The 26,755-nt window shown below is 44.3% G+C and overlaps 1 protein-coding gene across 1 annotated transcript in view; it reads left to right on the forward strand.

The window, feature by feature from the left end:
• Window positions 1-24,905, forward strand: part of LOC142209120 (gastrokine-2-like) — a 43,269-nt gene extending 18,364 nt beyond the window's left edge. The window contains exons 6-8 of the mRNA XM_075278059.1: window positions 24,497-24,550; window positions 24,642-24,758; window positions 24,876-24,905. Coding sequence (XP_075134160.1) covers window positions 24,497-24,550; window positions 24,642-24,758; window positions 24,876-24,905 — 201 coding nt within the window. The remainder of the gene's footprint in view (window positions 1-24,496; window positions 24,551-24,641; window positions 24,759-24,875) is intronic.
• Window positions 24,906-26,755: the final 1,850 nt, after the last annotated feature.

The raw sequence follows: 26,755 nt of genomic DNA on the forward strand, positions 1-26,755 counted from the left end.
TCTCTTGTCAATTTTTCTTTTCCGTCCACATCTAGGGAGGTTAGCCACAGTGCCATGGGCTTTAAACTTCTTGATGACACTGCGCACGGTAGACACAGGAACATTCAGGTCTTTGGAGATGGACTTGTAGCCTTGAGATTGCTCATGCTTCCTCACAATTTTGCTTCTCAAGTCCTCAGACAGTTCTTTGGTCTTCTTTCTTTTCTCTCTCTCTCTCTCTCTCTCTCTCTCTCTATATATATATATATATATATTTATCTTTTCTCTGTTCTGTACCAGAGACACCCTTTAAACTATGCACAGGGTGTAACTCTTCAGCTTCTTCTAATCACTGCGTGTGAGCCAGGGGTTCAGTGCTGAGTGGTGCGCATGCAAATTTTCTAATTTGGGGGACACCATTTCACATTTCACCTCAGGCAGCAAAAAACCTAGAATTGGCCCTTAGTGTAGCACACATTATATAAGCACAAATCTCACAGAAGCACAGCAACACACACCACACGAGCATAGCAACACACAAGTGTAGTCTTTGGAGTAACAACCACAGTCGCTGATGCTCCTCGGCATCCTCTCTAGGGCTCTTTCAGCCTGTGACTAAGGTGATGTACCACTGCTGGGGCCTGTGAATGAGCCCCAAACAGTCACATAAGGATATTCGTGTAATGACATCAGCGCACCCCACGTGACCGCTGAGGCCCAATCACAGGCCCCAACAATGACGTCTGGGCTGAGTCACCGCAGTCACTGACAGAAGAGGACCGAAGAAGATGCTAAATTGAGTCAGACAGAGTGTAGATGTCCAGGAGAGGTGAGGTGACTATGTGTTTGTTATTTTTATTCACTTCCTCTGGGCTTTTGCTTAGTATACTTTAGGGTCTGAGGAGACCCCCAGAGTATAATAATAGCACCAAAGTGGAGGCCCATACCTCATGAACATTTTTCAAATGTTGTGGGGTTCACCTGAAGCGGCTCTTGGGAACGTTTTATACTGTGTGGGGCCAGTGTGGGGAGAATATTATACTGTTTGGGGACCAATGTAGGGCATATAATACTGTGTGGGGGCTACTGCAGAGCATTTCATACTTGGTGGGACCACTGTGGAGCATATTATACTGTGTGTGGCCCCTTTACTATTCATATCACATGCCATCAGTTTTATAGCAGCTGTGCACTATTATTAAAGGCTGTAATAACATTGCATGCTGATTATAAAACAGATACTGTGCAATGTCAATAGTGAAGGAGTCACGGCACTTGATAAAGCACTACAGTACCTTCAAATAGTTGATCAGCAGGTGTCTCGGGTGTTGGACCAACACTGATCTCTTACTTAGAGTGTTAGGACCCTGCAGATCAGCTGTTTCCCACAGGTCACAGCTCCCAGTATTGTTTACATGCCGGGTGCTGCGCTACTCACTCACCGTATTCTTGATAACTGCAGTTGTGGGTACTAAAGCTGTATCCTTTCCAAGTATCTGAGATACCACTGCGGCACCCGAAACCACCACTATCAAGAATTTGCTGTAGGGAGAGGATAGGTTTGGATTGGGTGCCACAAAACTTCACAAGACCAAATGCAGCAACAGATACATACCAGGACATGCATACTAGGCCCCACTGGAATTTTGTGCATGACTGAGGGCCCTGTTGAAATGTATTACTTGAACCGGTACTGTAGTGTAGTTGGGTCTTCCTTTGATCTTGGCCCCTGTGCAGGTAGCATGTGCAGCTATATTTCTATCCTTGTATGTTCCTAATGTCCAGTGAATTAATGCCCAGCCATAATGTCTAGGGATGTATTTAGTGCACACCCTGCTGTGTTTAGTCTCATTACCAACTATTTTCTCTAGATACCTTCCATACGGTATTATTGTAATTATTATTTATTGGTTTGCTGGGATTATCTGATGTTGTGAAATGTTACAAAATAGAGAAATTCACCTGTGTATCGCAGTATTTTGGCAGAGTATAAGAAGTACATCTAAGTCTAGTTTCACTCTACTACAAAAAGTACATTGTGTTATAGTTTCACACTACTGGCACACTCATACATTGCCGGTTGTTCTGTTCTTGTCAGTGGATCAGAACAATGGAAGTTTAAACTTTCCATATTACCAGACACAAACGGAACACACAGCATCCATTTTTATTTGTCCTCATTCGCTGCAATGTTAAAATAAAACCAGAAAGTCCATTCTGTCTGCTTTCCATAGTTTTTTTCCCTTTTACAGAAAAATTATTCCTGCAGTCTGCATTATTTTTTTATTTTGTCGAAAAACATACCCTAACAGAAGCTGTAGAGAAGGAAGACAAGAGTATTAGATCACAAAGGATCTTGCTTTTTATTTTTGAAACAAGGGACTGATCTTATTACTGTGTGTTCTGGCAGCCGATGCGTCAGAGTCCAGTGTAGATTTCAGGTATAGCTCATGCTAGTTTTCTGGTGTCAGGTGTAGTAAAATTGTCATCCCAATTCTCTAAATCCCCTCTCTGCTCTGCCCACTTTTCTGTAAAATGGTGAGAATGCTGGAAAATCAGACAAAGTTGCACAATTTTGGTCACATTTTTGAGGTGCAAAAAGTCATGTACCAAAATTGCACTACAAATGCTTAATTTATGTCAGCATAAATAGAAGCACTATAAATTGATTGTAGTTATTCAATCTAATGAGTCCACTACCTAATCCATACCTCCTAGCGTCCAGTCCCGCTGTTGCGGTAGGCGGAAGGTATGTCCCAGCTTCAACTGATCTGCGCCCTCCAGACAAATGCAACGATGAAGCAAGAGCCATCTGCAGACAACTCCTGATTCACCACTGTATCCCTGTGTGCCCCGGCCCCAGGAGCTGTAGGCACAATATGATGACGATACTCACATCGCATCTGCAGCTCCCTGAACACTCTGGGAAAAGAGACTGCAGACTGAGCAGAAGGGAAGTGAGGAGAGATGAGTATCAATGTCTTTATTTTGCCTTTATTACGCTTTGGGGGCAAATGAAGGGGAAACATTAAACTGGTGGCAAATGGAGGGTGAACACTAAACTGGTAGCAGATGAAGGGGGGGCATTAAACTGGGGTCAGATGGAGGGGGGAACATTAAACTGGGTGCAAAAGGAGAGGGCAATAAACTGGGGGAAGATGGAGGGGGCATTAAACTAGGAGCAGATGGAGGGGGCCTTTAAACTGGGGGAGATGAAGAGGGATATTAATGTGGAGGGAAGATAGAGGGTGACATTAAACTGGGGACAGCAGGAGGGGGACATTAAATAGTGGTGGTCACTGGATGGGGACATTTAACTGGGGCAACTGGAGGAGGACATTAAACCAGGGGACTAGATAGAGGGGGACATGTCTGCATCTATTTGCCCCCAGTCTAATTTTGCCTCTAGTTTCTCCCAGTTTAATGTCAACCTCCAGCTGCTCCCAGTTTAATGTCCCCCTCCAACTACTCCCACGGTTTAATGTTATCCTCTAGTGCCCTATAGTTTAATGTTCCCCTCCAGCTGCCCCAGTTTAATGCCCCCCTCTAATTTCCCTCAGTTTAAACTGGGGCACGAGGAGAGGGAATTCATACTGTAGGGCAATTAAGGAGGAACATTATAATCTGGAGGCATATAATGTTAGGGTGACTGTAGGAACATTATACTGTGTGGGTGTACAAAGAAAAATGGATGAGAATCGGGTGAATGTAGCAGTGAGTAGAGCACCGCACATTCTGCCCCTCTTTCTGTCCTTTGAAAGTTAAGAGGTATGCCTAATCTTCCCATTTTATAGTAGGACAGGTTTTAGTAATACTATCTAAAAACAGAACAGTGTAAAGTTAATCTATATAGTCCTACTATTTACCAACTTCTTTCCTGTTTAAAGGGAACTTCTTCCCCAACCCACAAATATACAGTGGGTACGGAAAGTATTTAGACTCCTTTAAATTTTCACTCTTTGTTTCATTGCAGCCATTTGCTAAAATCACCTCATCATGACAGGAGCGGCTTTGGAACAGCTCTGTGACCATTCTTGACTGGCCCAGACAGAGCCCTGACCTAAACCCATTTGAGCATCTCTGGAGAGACCTAAAAATGGCTGTCCACCAACATTCACCATCCAACCTGATGGAACTGGAGAGGATCTACAATGAGGAATGGCAGAGGATCCCCAAATCCAGATGTGAAAAAACATCTGAATACTTATGACCATGTGAGATTTCACTTTTTCTTTTTTTTTAAAATGTGCAACAATATCTACATTTCTGGGGGGGTTTCTGTCAAGATGAGGCTGAGTGTACATTAATGAGAATGAAAATGGACTTTTTTGATTTTAGCAAATGGCTGCAATGAAACAAAGAGTGATAAAATTTAAAGGGGTTTCAATACTTTCGTACCCACTGAATATATATATATATATATATATATATATATATATATATATATATATATATAACAGTAGGAAACTAAAAATTGAAACCAACCCCCTTTTCCCTAGATTTCAAATAGAGATAAATAAACAAAAATCAAACATAAACCATTTATACATCCCCGTGCGAACTCCATAACAGCAAGAACGATCAAAACTGATGTCTTTTCACCGTTTGCCATAATACTTTAGATAAAAAGCGATCAAAACCACGATGGCCCACATCTGGGCATCCCTTTTGGACTGGGGTATGAGGGGTTATCACACAGGTCATGGGAGTGGTCCTGGAGGACAACCCAGTTCCTCTGCTTCTCTCCTTATTCTCTTGTAAATTTAGGAAGCCTATCTGCACGCTCATGGGATTCATGTTAGTAGCACGAGGTCGGTCATTCCAAGGTTATGGAAATCCCAATCCCTCCCTACACTCCTCTCCTGACTGAAGGAGTTCCTTCATCTTTGTTTGATGGAAGATATGCTGGCTGCGCTTCACCCTGGCGAAGGGCTTCACCAACAGACTTGGCTCCTGTGGAACCTTTTCTACTACTCTTCTGATTTCCGCACCCTTTTCCCCTCTGTACCCTTGTAATGTTGTCTGTTTTTCTGGTTTTCCTGTGTCCCATACTCCAATATCCACACATTTAATATTTTTGACATTTGATGCTCTTATTTCACATGCAATCTATTGTTTTGACTCTGCTGCGTCAGAGTTTGTTCTTTACCCCTTTCTCTTCCCTTCCCCCCTCCCATACCCTTTATTCTGCTTCTCCCTTGCCCTTTTCCCCTCTTCTCCCCCCCTTACCCTCTACTGTAAAATATTTTGAAAACCTTCAATAAACTGTAATGTTAAAAAAGTGATCAAAACATTAGACATTCCCCAAAAAGACATAACTATAAAGTAAATCTGGCCCTGCAAAAATTATGCCTGATGCATCCCTTTACATGGAAATATAAAAAAAAGTCACAGGAGTCACGGTATGTTTCACAAAAACATACCGACCCATAGACTACAGGTGACATGCCATTGTCTCACAAACATTAAGTTTAGAGATGAGCGAACAGTGTTCTATCGAACTCATGTTCGATCGGATATTAGGCTGTTCGGCATGTTCGAATCGAATCGAACACCGCGTGGTAAAGTGCGCCATTACTCGATTCCCCTCCCACCTTCCCTGGCGCCTTTTTTGCTCCAATAACAGCGCAGGGTAGGTGGGACAGGAACTACGACACCGGTGACGTTGAGAAAAGTAGGCAAAACCCATTGGCTGCCGAAAACATGTGACCTCTAATTTAAAAGAACAGCGCCGCCCAGGTTCGCGTCATTCTGAGCTTGCAATTCACCGAGGACGGAGGTTTCCGTCCAGCTAGCTAGGGCTTAGATTCTGGGTAGGCAGGGACAGGCTAGGATAGGAAGGAGAAGACAACCACAACAGCTCTTGTAAGAGCTAAATTCCAGGGAGAAGCTTGTCAGTGTAACGTGGCACTGACGGGCTCAATCGCCGCAACCCAGCTTTCCCAGGATCCTGAATGGAATACACTGTCAGTGTATTCCCGTATACCCGATATATACCCCGATACCCGTTCCAACGGTGTGCCCCCCCACCTTCACCCCAGAAATACCCTGCAAGTCCCCTAGCAATAGAATTGGGGCTATATACACCCACAATTTTTACTACTGGTATACAGTGCCATTGTCTGACTGGGAATTCAAAGAATATATTGGGAATACAAATACCCTCATTTCTTGCTACTGCCATATAGTGCCAGTTTCTGACTGGTAATTCAAAGAATATATTGGGGTTACGTGCACCCACAATTTTTACTACTGGTATACAGTGCCATTGTCTGACTGGGAATTCAAAGAATATATTGGGAATACAAATACCCTCATTTCTTGCTACTGCCATATAGTGCCAGTTTCTGACTGGTAATTCAAAGAATATATTGGGGTTACGTGCACCCACAATTTTTACTACTGGTATACAGTGCCATTGTCTGACTGGGAATTCAAAGAATATATTGGGAATACAAATACCCTCATTTCTTGCTACTGCCATATAGTGCCAGTTTCTGACTGGGAATTCAAAGAATATATTGGGGTTACGTGCACCCACAATTTTTACTACTGGTATACAGTGCCATTGTCTGACTGGGAATTCAAAGAATATATTGGGAATACAAATACCCTCATTTCTTGCTACTGCCATATAGTGCCAGTCCTAACTAGCATAAAATATAACTTTTATTTTGATCAGCTAAAAATAATATAGCCAGGGCTATTAAAACAAACAAATAACAAACACACCAGCAGGCGTGATTAGGACAACTCCCAATACACTCTTTCAGTATGTGTCCCCACAGACTGCTGGCGCAATTATATTGATTTAAATGAGCATCCAGGGAATAGTAAACTAACTCTCTGGCACATGCTAGTAAACACCACTTTATAGGTTCAAGAATAAGAGGTTGTTACTCTAGCTGCTGCCGTAGCTGTATAGGATAATCATCCCCCCATTACCCTGCTCTGATATCTTGCATAGAGCCCTGGAGCCTATTGACACTCATGCACACTTACACACATGCCACCCTATGTAAGCTAGGTGCGGCTTTTTTACAGATTAAGTGTGCAAAAGGGTGTAAAAAAGCCGCACCTAGCTTACATAGGGTGGCATGTGTGTAAGTGTGCATGAGTGTCAATAGGCTCCAGGGCTCTATGCAAGATATCAGAGCAGGGTAATGGGGGGATGATTATCCTATACAGCTACGGCAGCAGCTAGAGTAACAACCTCTTATTCTTGAACCTATAAAGTGGTGTTTACTAGCATGTGCCAGAGAGTTAGTTTACTATTCCCTGGATGCTCATTTAAATCAATATAATTGCGCCAGCAGTCTGTGGGGACACATACTGAAAGAGTGTATTGGGAGTTGTCCTAATCACGCCTGCTGGTGTGTTTGTTATTTGTTTGTTTTAATAGCCCTGGCTATATTATTTTTAGCTGATCAAAATAAAAGTTATATTTTATGCTAGTTAGAATTCGTGTGTTTAAAGGTAGCATTTTGTGCCCCTCTTTGTCAAATAGCATATAGTGCCAGTGTCTGACTGGGAATTCAAAGAATATATTGGGGTTACGTGCACCCACAATTTTTACTACTGGTATACAGTGCCATTGTCTGACTGGGAATTCAAAGAATATGTTGGGAATACAAATACCCTCATTTCTTGCTACTGCCATATAGTGCCAGTGTCTGACTGGGAATTCAAAGAATATATTGGGGTTACGTGCACCCACAATTTTTACTACTGGTATACAGTGCCATTGTCTGACTGGGAATTCAAAGAATATATTGGGAATACAAATACCCTCATTTCTTGCTACTGCCATATAGTGCCAGTTTCTGACTGGTAATTCAAAGAATATATTGGGGTTACGTGCACCCACAATTTTTACTACTGGTATACAGTGCCATTGTCTGACTGGGAATTCAAAGAATATATTGGGAATACAAATACCCTCATTTCTTGCTACTGCCATATAGTGCCAGTGTCTGACTGGGAATTCAAAGAATATATTGGGGTTACGTGCACCCACAATTTTTACTACTGGTATACAGTGCCATTGTCTGACTGGGAATTCAAAGAATATATTGGGAATACAAATACCCTCATTTCTTGCTACTGCCATATAGTGCCAGTTTCTGACTGGTAATTCAAAGAATATATTGGGGTTACGTGCACCCACAATTTTTACTACTGGTATACAGTGCCATTGTCTGACTGGGAATTCAAAGAATATATTGGGAATACAAATACCCTCATTTCTTGCTACTGCCATATAGTGCCAGTGTCTGACTGGGAATTCAAAGAATATATTGGGGTTACGTGCACCCACAATTTTTACTACTGGTATACAGTGCCATTGTCTGACTGGGAATTCAAAGAACATATTGGGAATACAAATACCCTCATTTCTTGCTACTGCCATATAGTGCCAGTTTCTGACTGGTAATTCAAAGAATATATTGTGGTTACGTGCACCCACAATTTTTACTACCGGTATACAGTGCCATTGTCTGACTGGGAATTCAAAGAATATATTGGGAATACAAATACCCTCATTTCTTGCTACTGCCATATAGTGCCAGTGTCTGACTGGGAATTCAAAGAATATATTGGGGTTACGTGCACCCACAATTTTTACTACTGGTATACAGTGCCATTGTCTGACTGGGAATTCAAAGAATATATTGGGAATACAAATACCCTCATTTCTTGCTACTGCCATATAGTGCCAGTGTCTGACTGGGAATTCAAAGAATATATTGGGGTTACGTGCACCCACAATTTTTACTACTGGTATACAGTGCCATTGTCTGACTGGGAATTCAAAGAATATATTGGGGTTATAAATACCCTCATTTCTTGCTACTGCCATATAGTGCCAGTTTCTGACTGGTAATTCAAAGAATATATTGTGGTTACGTGCACCCACAATTTTTACTACTGGTATACAGTGCCATTGTCTGACTGGGAATTCAAAGAATATATTGGGAATACAAATACCCTCATTTCTTGCTACTGCCATATAGTGCCAGTTTCTGACTGGTAATTCAAAGAATATATTGGGGTTACGTGCACCCACAATTTTTACTACTGGTATACAGTGCCATTGTCTGACTGGGAATTCAAAGAATATATTGGGAATACAAATACCCTCATTTCTTGCTACTGCCATATAGTGCCAGTGTCTGACTGGGAATTCAAAGAATATATTGGGGTTACGTGCACCCACAATTTTTACTACTGGTATACAGTGCCATTGTCTGACTGGGAATTCAAAGAATATATTGGGAATACAAATACCCTCATTTCTTGCTACTGCCATATAGTGCCAGTGTCTGACTGGGAATTCAAAGAATATATTGGGGTTACGTGCACCCACAATTTTTACTACTGGTATACAGTGCCATTGTCTGACTGGGAATTCAAAGAATATATTGGGAATACAAATACCCTCATTTCTTGCTACTGCCATATAGTGCCAGTGTCTGACTGGGAATTCAAAGAATATATTGGGGTTACGTGCACCCACAATTTTTACTACTGGTATACAGTGCCATTGTCTGACTGGGAATTCAAAGAATATATTGGGAATACAAATACCCTCATTTCTTGCTACTGCCATATAGTGCCAGTTTCTGACTGGTAATTCAAAGAATATATTGGGGTTACGTGCACCCACAATTTTTACTACTGGTATACAGTGCCATTGTCTGACTGGGAATTCAAAGAATATATTGGGAATACAAATACCCTCATTTCTTGCTACTGCCATATAGTGCCAGTGTCTGACTGGGAATTCAAAGAATATATTGGGGTTACGTGCACCCACAATTTTTACTACTGGTATACAGTGCCATTGTCTGACTGGGAATTCAAAGAATATATTGGGAATACAAATACCCTCATTTCTTGCTACTGCCATATAGTGCCAGTTTCTGACTGGTAATTCAAAGAATATATTGGGGTTACGTGCACCCACAATTTTTACTTCTGGTATACAGTGCCATTGTCTGACTGGGAATTCAAAGAATATATTGGGAATACAAATACCCTCATTTCTTGCTACTGCCATATAGTGCCAGTGTCTGACTGGGAATTCAAAGAATATATTGGGGTTACGTGCACCCACAATTTTTACTACTGGTATACAGTGCCATTGTCTGACTGGGAATTCAAAGAATATATTGGGAATACAAATACCCTCATTTCTTGCTACTGCCATATAGTGCCAGTTTCTGACTGGTAATTCAAAGAATATATTGGGGTTACGTGCACCCACAATTTTTACTACTGGTATACAGTGCCATTGTCTGACTGGGAATTCAAAGAATATATTGGGAATACAAATACCCTCATTTCTTGCTACTGCCATATAGTGCCAGTGTCTGACTGGGAATTCAAAGAATATATTGGGGTTACGTGCACCCACAATTTTTACTACTGGTATACAGTGCCATTGTCTGACTGGGAATTCAAAGAATATATTGGGGTTATAAATACCCTCATTTCTTGCTACTGCCATATAGTGCCAGTTTCTGACTGGTAATTCAAAGAATATATTGTGGTTACGTGCACCCACAATTTTTACTACTAGTATACAGTGCCATTGTCTGACTGGGAATTCAAAGAATATATTGGGAATACAAATACCCTAATTTCTTGCTACTGCCATATAGTGCCAGTTTCTGACTGGTAATTCAAAGAATATATTGGGGTTACGTGCACCCACAATTTTTACTACTGGTATACAGTGCCATTGTCTGACTGGGAATTCAAAGAATATATTGGGAATACAAATACCCTCATTTCTTGCTACTGCCATATAGTGCCAGTGTCTGACTGGGAATTCAAAGAATATATTGGGGTTACGTGCACCCACAATTTTTACTACTGGTATACAGTGCCATTGTCTGACTGGGAATTCAAAGAATATATTGGGGTTATAAATACCCTCATTTCTTGCTACTGCCATATAGTGCCAGTTTCTGACTGGTAATTCAAAGAATATATTGTGGTTACGTGCACCCACAATTTTTACTACTGGTATACAGTGCCATTGTCTGACTGGGAATTCAAAGAATATATTGGGAATACAAATACCCTCATTTCTTGCTACTGCCATATAGTGCCAGTTTCTGACTGGTAATTCAAAGAATATATTGGGGTTACGTGCACCCACAATTTTTACTACTGGTATACAGTGCCATTGTCTGACTGGGAATTCAAAGAATATATTGGGAATACAAATACCCTCATTTCTTGCTACTGCCATATAGTGCCAGTGTCTGACTGGGAATTCAAAGAATATATTGGGGTTACGTGCATCCACAATTTTTACTACTGGTATACAGTGCCATTGTCTGACTGGGAATTCAAAGAATATATTGGGAATACAAATACCCTCATTTCTTGCTACTGCCATATAGTGCCAGTTTCTGACTGGTAATTCAAAGAATATATTGGGGTTACGTGCACCCACAATTTTTACTACTGGTATACAGTGCCATTGTCTGACTGGGAATTCAAAGAATATATTGGGAATACAAATACCCTCATTTCTTGCTACTGCCATATAGTGCCAGTGTCTGACTGGGAATTCAAAGAATATATTGGGGTTACGTGCACCCACAATTTTTACTACTGGTATACAGTGCCATTGTCTGACTGGGAATTCAAAGAATATATTGGGAATACAAATACCCTCATTTCTTGCTACTGCCATATAGTGCCAGTGTCTGACTGGGAATTCAAAGAATATATTGGGGTTACGTGCACCCACAATTTTTACTACTGGTATACAGTGCCATTGTCTGACTGGGAATTCAAAGAATATATTGGGGTTATAAATACCCTCATTTCTTGCTACTGCCATATAGTGCCAGTTTCTGACTGGTAATTCAAAGAATATATTGTGGTTACGTGCACCCACAATTTTTACTACTGGTATACAGTGCCATTGTCTGACTGGGAATTCAAAGAATATATTGGGAATACAAATACCCTCATTTCTTGCTACTGCCATATAGTGCCAGTTTCTGACTGGTAATTCAAAGAATATATTGGGGTTACGTGCACCCACAATTTTTACTACTGGTATACAGTGCCATTGTCTGACTGGGAATTCAAAGAATATATTGGGAATACAAATACCCTCATTTCTTGCTACTGCCATATAGTGCCAGTGTCTGACTGGGAATTCAAAGAATATATTGTGGTTACGTGCACCCACAATTTTTACTACTGGTATACAGTGCCATTGTCTGACTGGGAATTCAAAGAATATATTGGGAATACAAATACCCTCATTTCTTGCTACTGCCATATAGTGCCAGTGTCTGACTGGGAATTCAAAGAATATATTGGGGTTACGTGCACCCACAATTTTTACTACTGGTATACAGTGCCATTGTCTGACTGGGAATTCAAAGAATATATTGGGAATACAAATACCCTCATTTCTTGCTACTGCCATATAGTGCCAGTTTCTGACTGGTAATTCAAAGAATATATTGGGGTTACGTGCACCCACAATTTTTACTACTGGTATACAGTGCCATTGTCTGACTGGGAATTCAAAGAATATATTGGGAATACAAATACCCTCATTTCTTGCTACTGCCATATAGTGCCAGTGTCTGACTGGGAATTCAAAGAATATATTGGGGTTACGTGCACCCACAATTTTTACTACTGGTATACAGTGCCATTGTCTGACTGGGAATTCAAAGAATATATTGGGGTTATAAATACCCTCATTTCTTGCTACTGCCATATAGTGCCAGTTTCTGACTGGTAATTCAAAGAATATATTGTGGTTACGTGCACCCACAATTTTTACTTCTGGTATACAGTGCCATTGTCTGACTGGGAATTCAAAGAATATATTGGGAATACAAATACCCTCATTTCTTGCTACTGCCATATAGTGCCAGTGTCTGACTGGGAATTCAAAGAATATATTGGGGTTACGTGCACCCACAATTTTTACTACTGGTATACAGTGCCATTGTCTGACTGGGAATTCAAAGAATATATTGGGAATACAAATACCCTCATTTCTTGCTACTGCCATATAGTGCCAGTTTCTGACTGGTAATTCAAAGAATATATTGGGGTTACGTGCACCCACAATTTTTACTACTGGTATACAGTGCCATTGTCTGACTGGGAATTCAAAGAATATATTGGGAATACAAATACCCTCATTTCTTGCTACTGCCATATAGTGCCAGTTTCTGACTGGTAATTCAAAGAATATATTGGGGTTACGTGCACCCACAATTTTTACTACTGGTATACAGTGCCAATTTCTAACTAGGAATTCAAAATGCGCAAGGCTCCCGGAAAGGGACGTGGACGAGGCCGTGGGCGAGGTCGGGGGAATGGTTCTGGGGAGCAAGGTAGCAGTGAAGCCACAGGGCGTCCCATGCCTACTCCTGTGGGGCAGCAAGCATTGCGCCACTCCACAGTGCCAGGGTTGCTTGCCACATTAACTAAACTGCAGGGTACAAACCTTAGTAGGCCCGAGAACCAGGAACAGGTCTTGCAATGGCTGTCAGAGAACGCTTACAGCACATTGTCCAGCAGCCAGTCAGACTCTGCCTCCTCTCCTCCTATTACCCAACAGTCTTGTCTTCCTTCCTCCCAAAATTCCGAAGCTTTACAGAACAATAACCCAAACTGTCCCTGCTCCCCAGAGCTGTTCTCCGCTCCTTTCATTGTCCCTCAACCTGCCTCTCCACGTCATGATTCCACGAACCTAACAGAGGAGCATCTGTGTCCAGATGCTCAAACACTAGAGTCTCCTCCATCTCCGTTCGATTTGGTGGTGGATGACCAGCAACCCACCCTCATCGACGATGATGTGACGCAGTTGCCGTCAGGGCATCCAGTTGACCGGCGCATTGTGCGGGAGGAGGAGATGAGACAGGAGTTGGAAGAGGAAGTGGTGGATGATGAGGACACTGACCCGACCTGGACAGGGGGGATGTCAAGCGGGGAAAGTAGTGTGGATGTTGAGGCAGGTGCAGCACCAAAAAGGGTAGCTAGAGGCAGAGGCAGAGGTCAGCAGCTTAGGCGAAGCCAGGCCACACCCGGAATCTCCCAAGATGTTCCAGTTCGTACCCAGCCCCGAAAAACTCCCACCTCGAGGGCACGTTTCTCGAAGGTGTGGAGTTTTTTCAAGGAATGCGCCGAGGACAGATATAGTGTTGTCTGCACAATTTGCCTCTCGAAATTGATTAGGGGCTCTGAGAAGAGCAACCTGTCCACCACTTCAATGCGCCGTCATTTGGAATCCAAGCACTGGAATCAGTGGCAGGCAGCAACGGCAGGACAAAGGCCGCCTGCCGTTCACGCCACTGCCACTGCCTCTGCCACTGCCTCTGCCTCTGCCACTGCCACTGCTGACTGTGCTGGCGATGCACTCCAGAGGACGAGCCAGGACACCACTTCATCTGCCTCCGCCACTTTGTTGACTTCTACCTCATCCTCCCCTGGTCCTGTCTTATCTCCTTCTCCTGCACCATCAAAGGCACCATCAGGCGTTTCTTTACAACAACCCACCATCTCTCAGACATTGGAGCGGCGGCAGAAATACACTGCTAACCACCCACACGCGCAAGCCTTGAACGCCAACATCGCTAAACTGCTGGCCCAGGAGATGTTGGCGTTCCGGCTTGTTGAAACTCCCGCCTTCCTGGACCTGATGGCAACTGCGGCACCTCGCTATGCCGTCCCTAGCCGTCACTACTTCTCCCGGTGTGCCGTCCCCGCCTTGCACCAGCACGTGTCACTCAACATCAGGCGGGCCCTTAGTTTTGCACAAAGGTCCACTTGACCACCGACGCGTGGACAAGTGCATGCGGACAGGGATGCTACATTTCACTGACGGCACACTGGGTGAATGTAGTTGAGGCTGGGACTGCTTCCCAAACTGGCCCGGTGTACCTCGTCTCCCCGCCTAACATTCCTGGCAGGGACACGAGAAGAACACCCCCCTCCTCCTCCTCCTCTACCGCCTCCTCCTCCGCCACCGCCTCCTCCTCCGCTGTTAGATTGACCCCAGCTACGAGTTGGAAACGTTGCAGCACTGGCGTTGGTAGACGTCAGCAGGCTGTGCTGAAGCTGATCAGCTTGGGGGACAGACAGCACACTGCCTCCGAGGTGAGGGATGCCCTCCTCGATGAGACGGCAATATGGTTTGAGCCGCTGCACCTGGGCCCAGGCATGGTCGTTTGTGATAACGGCCGGAACCTGGTAGCAGCTCTGGAGCTTGCCGGACTCCAACATGTTCCATGCCTGGCCCACGTCTTCAACCTAGTGGTGCAACGTTTCCTAAAGAGCTACCCCAATGTTCCAGAGCTACTGGTGAAAGTGCGGCGCATGTGCGCCCACTTTCGCAAGTCGACAGTAGCCGCTGCTAGCTTAAAATCTCTCCAGCAACGCCTGCATGTGCCACAACACCGGCTTTTGTGCGATGTCCCCACACGCTGGAACTCAACGTTTCAGATGTTGAATAGAGTGGTTGAGCAGCAGAGACCTTTGATGGAATACCAGCTACAAAACCCTAGGGTGCCACAAAGTCAGCTGCCTCAGTTTCACATCCATGAGTGGCCATGGATGAGAGACCTTTGTGACATCCTACGGGTCTTTGAGGAGTCCACAAGGAGGGTGAGCTCTGAGGATGCGATGGTGAGCCTTACAATCCCGCTCTTGTGTGTTCTGAGAGAATCCCTGATTGACATCAGGGATAACTCAGATCACACAGAGGAGTTAGGGATAGCATCCGATCCGTCACAGCTGGAGAGTAGGTCCACACATCTGTCCGCTTCACTGCGTTTAATGGAGGAGGAGGAGGAGGAGGAGGAGGAAGAAGAGTTGTCCGATGATGTGATGGTGATACAGGAGGCTTCCGGGCAACTTCGAATCGTCCCATTGTTGCAGCGCGGATGGGTAGACATGGAGGATGAGGAGGAAATGGAGATTGAACTTTCCGGTGGGGCCAGAGGAGTCATGCCAACTAACACTGTGGCAGACATGGCTGAGTTCATGTTGGGGTGCTTTACAACCGACAAGCGTATTGTCAAAATCATGGAGGACAACCAGTACTGGATCTTTGCTATCCTTGACCCCCGGTATAAAAACAACATCTCGTCTTTTATTCCGGTAGAGGGGAGGGCCAATCGCATCAATGCTTGCCACAGGCAATTGGTGCAGAATATGATGGAGATGTTTCCAGCATGTGACGTTGGCGGCAGGGAGGGCAGTTCCTCCAGTAGGCAACCAAGTTCTCACCGGTCCACACAAACGAGGGGCACACTGTCTAAGGTCTGGGACACCTTGATGGCACCCCCTCACCAAAGTGCCGCCACGGAGGGTCCTAGTGTCACCAGGCGTGAGAAGTATAGGCGCATGTTGCGGGAATACCTTTCCGACCACAGCCCTGTCCTCTCCGACCCCTCTGCGCCCTACACGTATTGGGTGTCGAAGTTGGACCTGTGGCTTGAACTTGCCCTATATGCCTTGGAGGTGCTGTCCTGTCCTGCCGCCAGCGTCCTATCTGAGAGGGTGTTCAGTGCAGCCGGTGGCATCATCACTGACAAGCGCACCCGTCTGTCAGCTGAGAGTGCCGACCGGCTCACTTTGATAAAAATGAACCACCACTGGGTAGAGCCGTCATTTTTGTGCCCACCTGTGTAAAGCACCCCAACATGAAACTCCATGTCTGTACTCAACCTCTCCAATTCCTCCGCATCCTCATACTCATCCACCATAAGCGTTGCACAATTCTGCTAATACTAGGCTCCCTCCACCCTGATTTCCCCCAACTCTGCTGGTTAGAGGCTCCCTCCACCCTGATTTCCACCAACTCTGCTGGTTAGAGGCTCCCTCCACCATGAATTGGTCCAAACTGGGGTTTTTAGAGGCTCCCTCCACCATGAATTGGTCCAAACTGGGCTGTTTAGCGGCTCCCTCCACCATTAATTGGTCCAAACTGGGCTGGTTAGAGGCTCCCTCCACCATGAATTTGCCCAAACTGGGCTGTTTAGAGGCTCCCTCCACCATGAATTTGCCCAAACTGGGCTGGTTAGAGGCTCCCTCCACCATGAATTGGTCCAAACTGGGGTTTTTAGAGGCTCCCTCCACCATGAATTGGTCCAAACTTGGCTGTTTAGAGGCTCCCTCCACCATTAATTGGTCCAAACTGGGCTGGTTAGAGGCTCCCTCCACCATGAATTGGTCCAAACTGGGTTTTTTAGAGGCTCCCTCCACCATGAATTGGTCCAAACTGGGGTTTTTAGAGGCTCCCTCCACCATGAATTGGTCCAAACTGGGCTGTTTAGCGGCTCCCTCCACCATTAATTGGTCCAAACTGGGCTGGTTAGAGGCTCCCTCCACCATGAATTTGCCCAAACTGGGCTGTTTAGAGGTTCCCTCCACCATGAATTTGCCCAAACTGGGCTGGTTAGAGGCTCCCTCCACCATGAATTGGTCCAAACTGGGGTTTTTAGAGGCTCCCTCCACCATGAATTGGTCCAAACTTGGCTGTTTAGAGGCTCCCTCCACCATTAATTGGTCCAAACTGGGCTGGTTAGAGGCTCCCTCCACCATGAATTGGTCCAAACTGGGTTTTTTAGAGGCTCCCTCCACCATGAATTGGTCCAAACTGGGGTTTTTAGAGGCTCCCTCCACCATGAATTGGTCCAAACTGGGCTGTTTAGCGGCTCCCTCCACCATTAATTGGTCCAAACTGGGCTGGTTAGAGGCTCCCTCCACCATGAATTTGCCCAAACTGGGCTGTTTAGAGGTTCCCTCCACCATGAATTTGCCCAAACTGGGCTGGTTAGAGGCTCCCTCCACCATGAATTGGTCCAAACTGGGGTTTTTAGAGGCTCCCTCCACCATGAATTGGTCCAAACTTGGCTGTTTAGAGGCTCCCTCCACCATGAATTGGTCCAAACTTGGCTGTTTAGAGGCTCCCTCCACCATTAATTGGTCCAAACTGGGCTGGTTAGAGGCTCCCTCCACCATGAATTGGTCCAAACTGGGTTTTTTAGAGGCTCCCTCCACCATGAATTGGTCCAAACTGGGGTTTTTAGAGGCTCCCTCCACCATGAATTGGTCCAAACTGGGCTGTTTAGCGGCTCCCTCCACCATTAATTGGTCCAAACTGGGCTGGTTAGAGGCTCCCTCCACCATGAATTTGCCCAAACTGGGCTGTTTAGAGGTTCCCTCCACCATGAATTTGCCCAAACTGGGCTGGTTAGAGGCTCCCTCCACCATGAATTGGTCCAAACTGGGGTTTTTAGAGGCTCCCTCCACCATGAATTGGTCCAAACTTGGCTGTTTAGAGGCTCCCTCCACCATTAATTGGTCCAAACTGGGCTGGTTAGAGGCTCCCTCCACCATGAATTGGTCCAAACTGGGTTTTTTAGAGGCTCCCTCCACCATGAATTGGTCCAAACTGGGGTTTTTAGAGGCTCCCTCCACCATGAATTGGTCCAAACTGGGCTGTTTAGCGGCTCCCTCCACCATTAATTGGTCCAAACTGGGCTGGTTAGAGGCTCCCTCCACCATGAATTTGCCCAAACTGGGCTGTTTAGAGGCTCCCTCCACCATGAATTTGCCCAAACTGGGCTGGTTAGAGGCTCCCTCCACCATGAATTGGTCCAAACTGGGGTTTTTAGAGGCTCCCTCCACCATGAATTGGTCCAAACTTGGCTGTTTAGAGGCTCCCTCCACCATTAATTGGTCCAAACTGGGCTGGTTAGAGGCTCCCTCCACCATGAATTGGTCCAAACTGGGTTTTTTAGAGGCTCCCTCCACCATGAATTGGTCCAAACTGGGTTTTTTAGAGGCTCCCTCCACCATGAATTGGTCCAAACTGGGCTGTTTAGCGGCCCCCTCCACCATTAATTGGTCCAAACTGGGCTGGTTAGAGGCTCCCTCCACCATGAATTTGCCCAAACTGGGCTGTTTAGAGGCTCCCTCCACCATGAATTTGCCCAAACTGGGCTGGTTAGAGGCTCCCTCCACCATGAATTGGTCCAAACTGGGGTTTTTAGAGGCTCCCTCCACCATGAATTGGTCCAAACTTGGCTGTTTAGAGGCTCCCTCCACCATTAATTGGTCCAAACTGGGCTGGTTAGAGGCTCCCTCCACCATGAATTGGTCCAAACTGGGTTTTTTAGAGGCTCCCTCCACCATGAATTGGTCCAAACTGGGGTTTTTAGAGGCTCCCTCCACCATGAATTGGTCCAAACTGGGCTGTTTAGCGGCTCCCTCCACCATTAATTGGTCCAAACTGGGCTGGTTAGAGGCTCCCTCCACCATGAATTTGCCCAAACTGGGCTGTTTAGAGGCTCCCTCCACCATGAATTTGCCCAAACTGGGCTGGTTAGAGGCTCCCTCCACCATGAATTGGTCCAAACTGGGGTTTTTAGAGGCTCCCTCCACCATGAATTGGTCCAAACTTGGCTGTTTAGAGGCTCCCTCCACCATTAATTGGTCCAAACTGGGCTGGTTAGAGGCTCCCTCCACCATGAATTGGTCCAAACTGGGTTTTTTAGAGGCTCCCTCCACCATGAATTGGTCCAAACTGGGGTTTTTAGAGGCTCCCTCCACCATGAATTGGTCCAAACTGGGCTGTTTAGCGGCTCCCTCCACCATTAATTGGTCCAAACTGGGCTGGTTAGAGGCTCCCTCCACCATGAATTTGCCCAAACTGGGCTGTTTAGAGGCTCCCTCCACCATGAATTTGCCCAAACTGGGCTGGTTAGAGGCTCCCTCCACCATGAATTGGTCCAAACTGGGGTTTTTAGAGGCTCCCTCCACCATGAATTGGTCCAAACTTGGCTGTTTAGAGGCTCCCTCCACCATTAATTGGTCCAAACTGGGCTGGTTAGAGGCTCCCTCCACCATGAATTGGTCCAAACTGGGTTTTTTAGAGGCTCCCTCCACCATGAATTTGCCCAAACTGGGCTGTTTAGAGGCTCCCTCCACCATGAATTGGTCCAAACTGGGCTGGTTAGAGGCTCCCTCCACCATGAATTTCCCAAAACTTGGCTGTTTAGAGGCTCCCTCCACCATTAATTGGTCCAAACTGGGCTGGTTAGAGGCTCCCTCCACCATGAATTTGCCCAAACTGGGCTGTTTAGAGGCTCCCTCCACCATGAATTGGTCCAAACTGGGTTTTTTAGAGGCTCCCTCCACCATGAATTGGTCCAAACTGGGCTGTTTAGAGGCTCCCTCCACCATGAATTTGCCCAAACTGGGCTGGTTAGAGGCTCCCTCCACCATGAATTGGTCCAAACTGGGCTGGTTAGAGGCTCCCTCCACCATGAATTTGCCCAAACTGGGCTGTTTAGAGGCTCCCTCCACCATGAATTGGTCCAAACTGGGGTTTTTAGAGGCTCCCTCCACCATGAATTGGTCCAAACTTGGCTGTTTAGAGGCTCCCTCCACCATGAATTTGCCCAAACTGGGCTGGTTAGAGGCTCCCTCCACCATTAATTGGTCCAAACTGGGCTGGTTAGAGGCTCCCTCCACCATGAATTTGCCCAAACTGGGCTGTTTAGAGGCTCCCTCCACCATGAATTTGCCCAAACTGGGCTGTTTAGAGGCTCCCTCCACCATGAATTTGCCCAAACTGGGCTGGTTAGAGGCTCCCTCCACCATGAATTGGTCCAAACTGGGTTTTTTAGAGGCTCCCTCCACCATGAATTTGCCCAAACTGGGCTGGTTAGAGGCTCCCTCCACCATGAATTGGTCCAAACTGGGTTTTTTAGAGGCTCCCTCCACCATGAATTTGCCCAAACTGGGCTGGTTAGAGGCTCCCTCCACCATGAATTGGTCCAAACTGGGTTTTTTAGAGGCTCCCTCCACCATGAATTTGCCCACACTGGGCTGGTTAGAGGCTCCCTCCACCATGAATTGGTCCAAACTGGGGTTTTTAGAGGCTCCCTCCACCATGAATTTGCCCAAACTGGGGTGTTTAGAGGCTCCCTCCACCATGAATTTGCCCAAACTCTGCTGGTTAGAGGCTCAATCCACCCTGATTTTCAAAACAAATGTTGGTGCCAACCTCAACTTACTACAAGGGCCAAATTCACTGCTGGTGACAAGCTCTCCTCACTGCAAGTGCCAAATACACATGTTTCAAGGTGTTTTCCTACTGTCAGAGAGGTGGTATTGAGTGTGTAAAGTGTGTAGTTGTTAGGCTGTGATGTTGGGGTAATAGAGGGTCTTTGGTGTGTTAGATGCCCCCAGACATGCTTCCCCTGCTGTCCCAGTGTCATTCCAGAGGTGTTGGCATCATTTCCTGGGGTGTCATAGTGGACTTGGTGACCCTCCAGACACGGATTTGGGTTTCCCCCTTAACGAGTATCTGTTCCCCATAGACTATAATGGGGTTCGAAACCCATTCGAACACACGAACATTGAGCGGCTGTTCGAATCGAATTTCGAACCTCGAACATTTTAGTGTTCGCTCATCTCTAATTAAGTTCTCTTACGCAGTGAATGGAAAAATACCTTAGTTACGGGGTTTGGATGATGGAGAGTTAAAATTTATAATTAAAAAATGCCTGCGGTGGGACGGTTAATAAGATATATGACAGAGTTTCCTATGATAGTTATTTATAGCTGAAGGTACACTTCAATCCAAGTTCCTTCTGCAGGAAAGTACCAGACACAAATCTCTGCCTACAAATACCCTGGGTGGGCTGAGGTTGTCTCAGTGCAGGTACAGAGCAGAAGATGTCAGAACAAACCATGAAGAATCTGCCCGTAAGTAAGAATTATATATCAGAATAGCAATGAGATAATAATGAGTATGTATAAGAGCTGTAGTGTTATAATATACAATATGTATAGGAGACATGGAAGAGCCAGGGTGAAGTTGGCAGGGTAAGAGAACACAAAGGAAAATGATAATTAACTAAGATGTAAAGAGTAAAGTAGTTAAAGGTCCTGGTACACAATGAATAGCAAATCACAGCTCTTGTCAGTCGGGGTACAGGCACTTGGTATTTATTAGAAATCCATAGAATATTCAGGATGACAAAAGTTCTATTAACAAAATAATAATAGAATGCTTCTTAGAAGCAGAACTGAGACCCTATGACAACAGTAAGACATGTTAGTCCTCCAAGACCTAGCTAACATGGAATCATTCGAAGAAACACATTTCAGTAGGATGTTTAGCGGCTAAATCAATATAAGGTAAGTGATATATAAATGACTTGTTACTTCATGTACAATAGGACACATGGGAAAGGTAACTGTAGATGCCGAAGCACAAATGGTAAGTGCAAAGACATAACACGCACATGTGGCAGAAAGACTTAAAGATATACTGTATATTAAGGGAAGGGCTAAACACATAAACTACAGTATAGGAAACAAAGCATAGCAAATCATAAAAACTCTATAGGATGAGGGAAGCATAAAATAAAAAACTACTCACCTGTCCCCGGCCGCAGACAATGGAGCACTGGGTCAGTATACTTTTTTTTATTCTACATCTTCCCTTCCTTTGCTCCAATTATTGGACAACCACCTTAATCTCTGTATAAATTAGACTAGGACTAGGAGCAGAGAGTGGCAAGTGGATGATAGTTAACTGTCATTAAAACACTACAGTACATGATGAAAAAGTCTAAGGAGGCAGTAGAGTCTCAGAATTAAACATTAGAGAATGCTGTAACAGGTCTAATTGATAGGACAAGACAGGAGTATATACCAAATAATAATAAGAAGCAATGGCTATGTGAGCGGGTGTGAAAAATGGTCATGACACATGTGAAGTGTGGACAACCATTTAAGTCAAGAAGACTCAACATCCCAGCAACATCTATAATATCCAAGGAGCATATCAGTAACCTTATACTCCTGTTCAGTACAACGACCATTGCTAACTTGCTGTTAAAAAGATGACAGACTTTGGGGATATTATGAGAGCTGTTATGGTAATGTAGCATGCTCACCTAGCAGTAGCCAAATGTGCTGCCACAAATGCCCAATTATACTGCTTGTGGACGGGGTTTGACCCACGTTCAGCTACTGCTATATCTGTATACATACTAATGCCTTTACTACTACTCCAATAAAAATTATGAAAATTTATTAAAATACAATCAGGCGATAACCCTCATATAGAGCACCACTGTATAACTCTCCAGTTTAGCTGACACATAATGTAGTTTCTTTGTTGGCTATGAAATTATTTCCCCTGTTAGGGAATGCTCTGCATCTCTGGTATTAGAGGTGAGTGAGGGTAAATATAAAGGTTTTTTATTTTTTACACCTCAGTTATACAATATATATTATTACAGTTGTACTGTGGTGTCTGAAGAAACCCCGGAGTATAATAATTTCACATCTGGTTCTATCCAAACAAGTCCAGATACACAGTCCACCTCATCCAAACACCAAACGAAACAAATCTACAGAGGTTCGCCCATTCTTATTCTCCACCAACAACCCCTCCTGTTTGGCTGAGATTGGTTCACAAAATATGTGATCCTTCTTCTCTCATCTTCCTGCTCCTGTTTGATATGACAGCTGCCATTTTTGTGAGTTAACCAGATACCAATTGCAAAAGGTACTTTTTTGCAAGAGACTGAAGTTTTTTGGAATGTCTAGTCAAATCCAATTCATTATAAACTGGTTTGCTCATTTCTCATAGCAATTGTAAGCAGTATGGATGGAAATGCTCAGTATATTCGCAGTACACATCACAGTGTGATCCCAGTTGTTCTGGTCTTCATTTTTACAAAGTTATGAATTATCTTGTGTTTTACATAATGAGAAGTGGAAAGAGGAGGGGATGCAGGACAAATCCAGAACATGTACAATACCCTAGTCAAGGCTTTTATTTAGCTGCCATAGGAAGATTCTGCTGCTGACAAACTCACCTCTGCATTCATGTAATATTACAATTAGTGTTGAGCGAACCCGTCAGATTAGATGAGTTTGAATCCGGAATTTGTTAGTGCTATATAAATAAAATGTATTATTATTATAATGCATTATATCCAAGCTAGTACATCTGGTCAACACACAGACCTAGTTTCACAGCCGAAACTCAATTGTGTGAATGTGAACATGTGATGGACATTGCAAAAACATCTGTTTTGAGAACATATTTAATTCAATGAGTCTATTCCCATGTCCATTTTTTTGATAGTCTGTTTTTCATGGCCATCAAAAAACTGACATGCTCTATCTTTGTTCATTATCACAAACACGGACCCAATAAAAATCAGACATCACCCAATAGACATCAGTTTTATGTCCAGTTGGTTGCGTCAAAAGAAGCAATGCACCCATTTTTTTTCCACTGACAGTTAAAAACTGATGCAAAACAGATGGCACTCTCCCAACAAAAATTGAAGGATGGAACGGATGCAAAACAGCCATTAGATCCGGCAAATAGATATCACACATCAGCATTCAATTCAAGTGAATGGGGGTTATTCACATGACCCGTATTTCGGTCATGTCTTATTTTTGTCTCTATGCACAGATCAGATGCAATGTCCATTATTTCCTGACTGTTTTGCACCCTGGTTTTGTGAATGTAGCCTAATCCCGCATTTACACGGCTGAGTTCTAGTCAATCATTTTGATAGTGTGAGCTACAATTCTTATAGATCTTCTCTGTGGTTCAGGTCCCATTGTCCAGGAGGAGGTGGATGGAGGGGATTGCACTTGCTGTACTGCTGGTTGGGATTATTGTGGCTGTGACTTTATTCGGCATTTACATGTCACAAAAACACACAGAGAAGGTGAGTGTTACTAACAGTAGGAGTGACAGCAGGAAATATTCACATAGATACATTTTATTTTTACATTTTACATCTGATTGTTGTTGCCTGTGGCTTAGAGATCCTTTTTATTTGCAGATGGTGACTCTGGTCTTCAATTCTAGTTAAGGGCAAAAAGTTCAACAGATGATTTCCGTCAATGAGCAGGAGAATATGGCGGCCTTTTTTGTCCACAGCAGGAATGAATCTGTCACTGTGTTATACGATTACAGGAGGGTGAGGTGTAGATGTAAAATATAAGTAAAGAACTGGTGCAGTCCTATGTAAATGAGGCCTAAACATTGTACAATTAACATTCTTGTGATATATTTGGTGATTCCATTCATCACTAATCTCAAGACCTTGCTTTCAGTGGGACACATTTTAGCTAGACAAATCATTTGTAACAAAGTAACATCACACAAACATGCTAACTAGAGATGAGCGAACAGTGTTCTATCGAACTCATGTTCGATCGGATATTAGGCTGTTCGGCATGTTCGAATCGAATCGAACACCGCGTGGTAAAGTGCGCCATTACTCGATTCCCCTCCCACCTTCCCTGGCGCCTTTTTTGCTCCAATAACAGCGCAGGGTAGGTGGGACAGGAACTACGACACCGGTGACGTTGAGAAAAGTAGGCAAAACCCATTGGCTGCCGAAAACATGTGACCTCTAATTTAAAAGAACAGCGCCGCCCAGGTTCGCGTCATTCTGAGCTTGCAATTCACCGAGGACGGAGGTTTCCGTCCAGCTAGCTAGGGCTTAGATTCTGGGTAGGCAGGGACAGGCTAGGATAGGAAGGAGAAGACAACCACAACAGCTCTTGTAAGAGCTAAATTCCAGGGAGAAGCTTGTCAGTGTAACGTGGCACTGACGGGCTCAATCGCCGCAACCCAGCTTTCCCAGGATCCTGAATGGAATACACTGTCAGTGTATTCCCGTATACCCGATATATACCCCGATACCCGTTCCAACGGTGTGCCCCCCCACCTTCACCCCAGAAATACCCTGCAAGTCCCCTAGCAATAGAATTGGGGCTATATACACCCACAATTTTTACTACTGGTATACAGTGCCATTGTCTGACTGGGAATTCAAAGAATATATTGGGAATACAAATACCCTCATTTCTTGCTACTGCCATATAGTGCCAGTTTCTGACTGGTAATTCAAAGAATATATTGGGGTTACGTGCACCCACAATTTTTACTACTGGTATACAGTGCCATTGTCTGACTGGGAATTCAAAAAATATATTGGGGTTATAAATACCCTCATTTCTTGCTACTGCCATATAGTGCCAGTTTCTGACTGGTAATTCAAAGAATATATTGTGGTTACGTGCACCCACAATTTTTACTACTGGTATACAGTGCCATTGTCTGACTGGGAATTCAAAGAATATATTGGGAATACAAATACCCTCATTTCTTGCTACTGCCATATAGTGCCAGTGTCTGACTGGGAATTCAAAGAATATATTGGGGTTACGTGCACCCACAATTTTTACTACTGGTATACAGTGCCATTGTCTGACTGGGAATTCAAAGAATATATTGGGAATACAAATACCCTCATTTCTTGCTACTGCCATATAGTGCCAGTTTCTGACTGGTAATTCAAAGAATATATTGGGGTTACGTGCACCCACAATTTTTACTACTGGTATACAGTACCATTGTCTGACTGGGAATTCAAAGAATATATTGGGAATACAAATACCCTCATTTCTTGCTACTGCCATATAGTGCCAGTTTCTGACTGGTAATTCAAAGAATATATTGTGGTTACGTGCACCCACAATTTTTACTACTGGTATACAGTGCCATTGTCTGACTGGGAATTCAAAGAATATATTGGGAATACAAATACCCTCATTTCTTGCTACTGCCATATAGTGCCAGTTTCTGACTGGTAATTCAAAGAATATATTGGGGTTACGTGCACCCACAATTTTTACTACTGGTATACAGTAC

This window comes from Leptodactylus fuscus, chromosome 6, assembly GCF_031893055.1.
Source record: "Leptodactylus fuscus isolate aLepFus1 chromosome 6, aLepFus1.hap2, whole genome shotgun sequence".
Lineage (NCBI taxonomy): Eukaryota > Metazoa > Chordata > Amphibia > Anura > Leptodactylidae > Leptodactylus > Leptodactylus fuscus.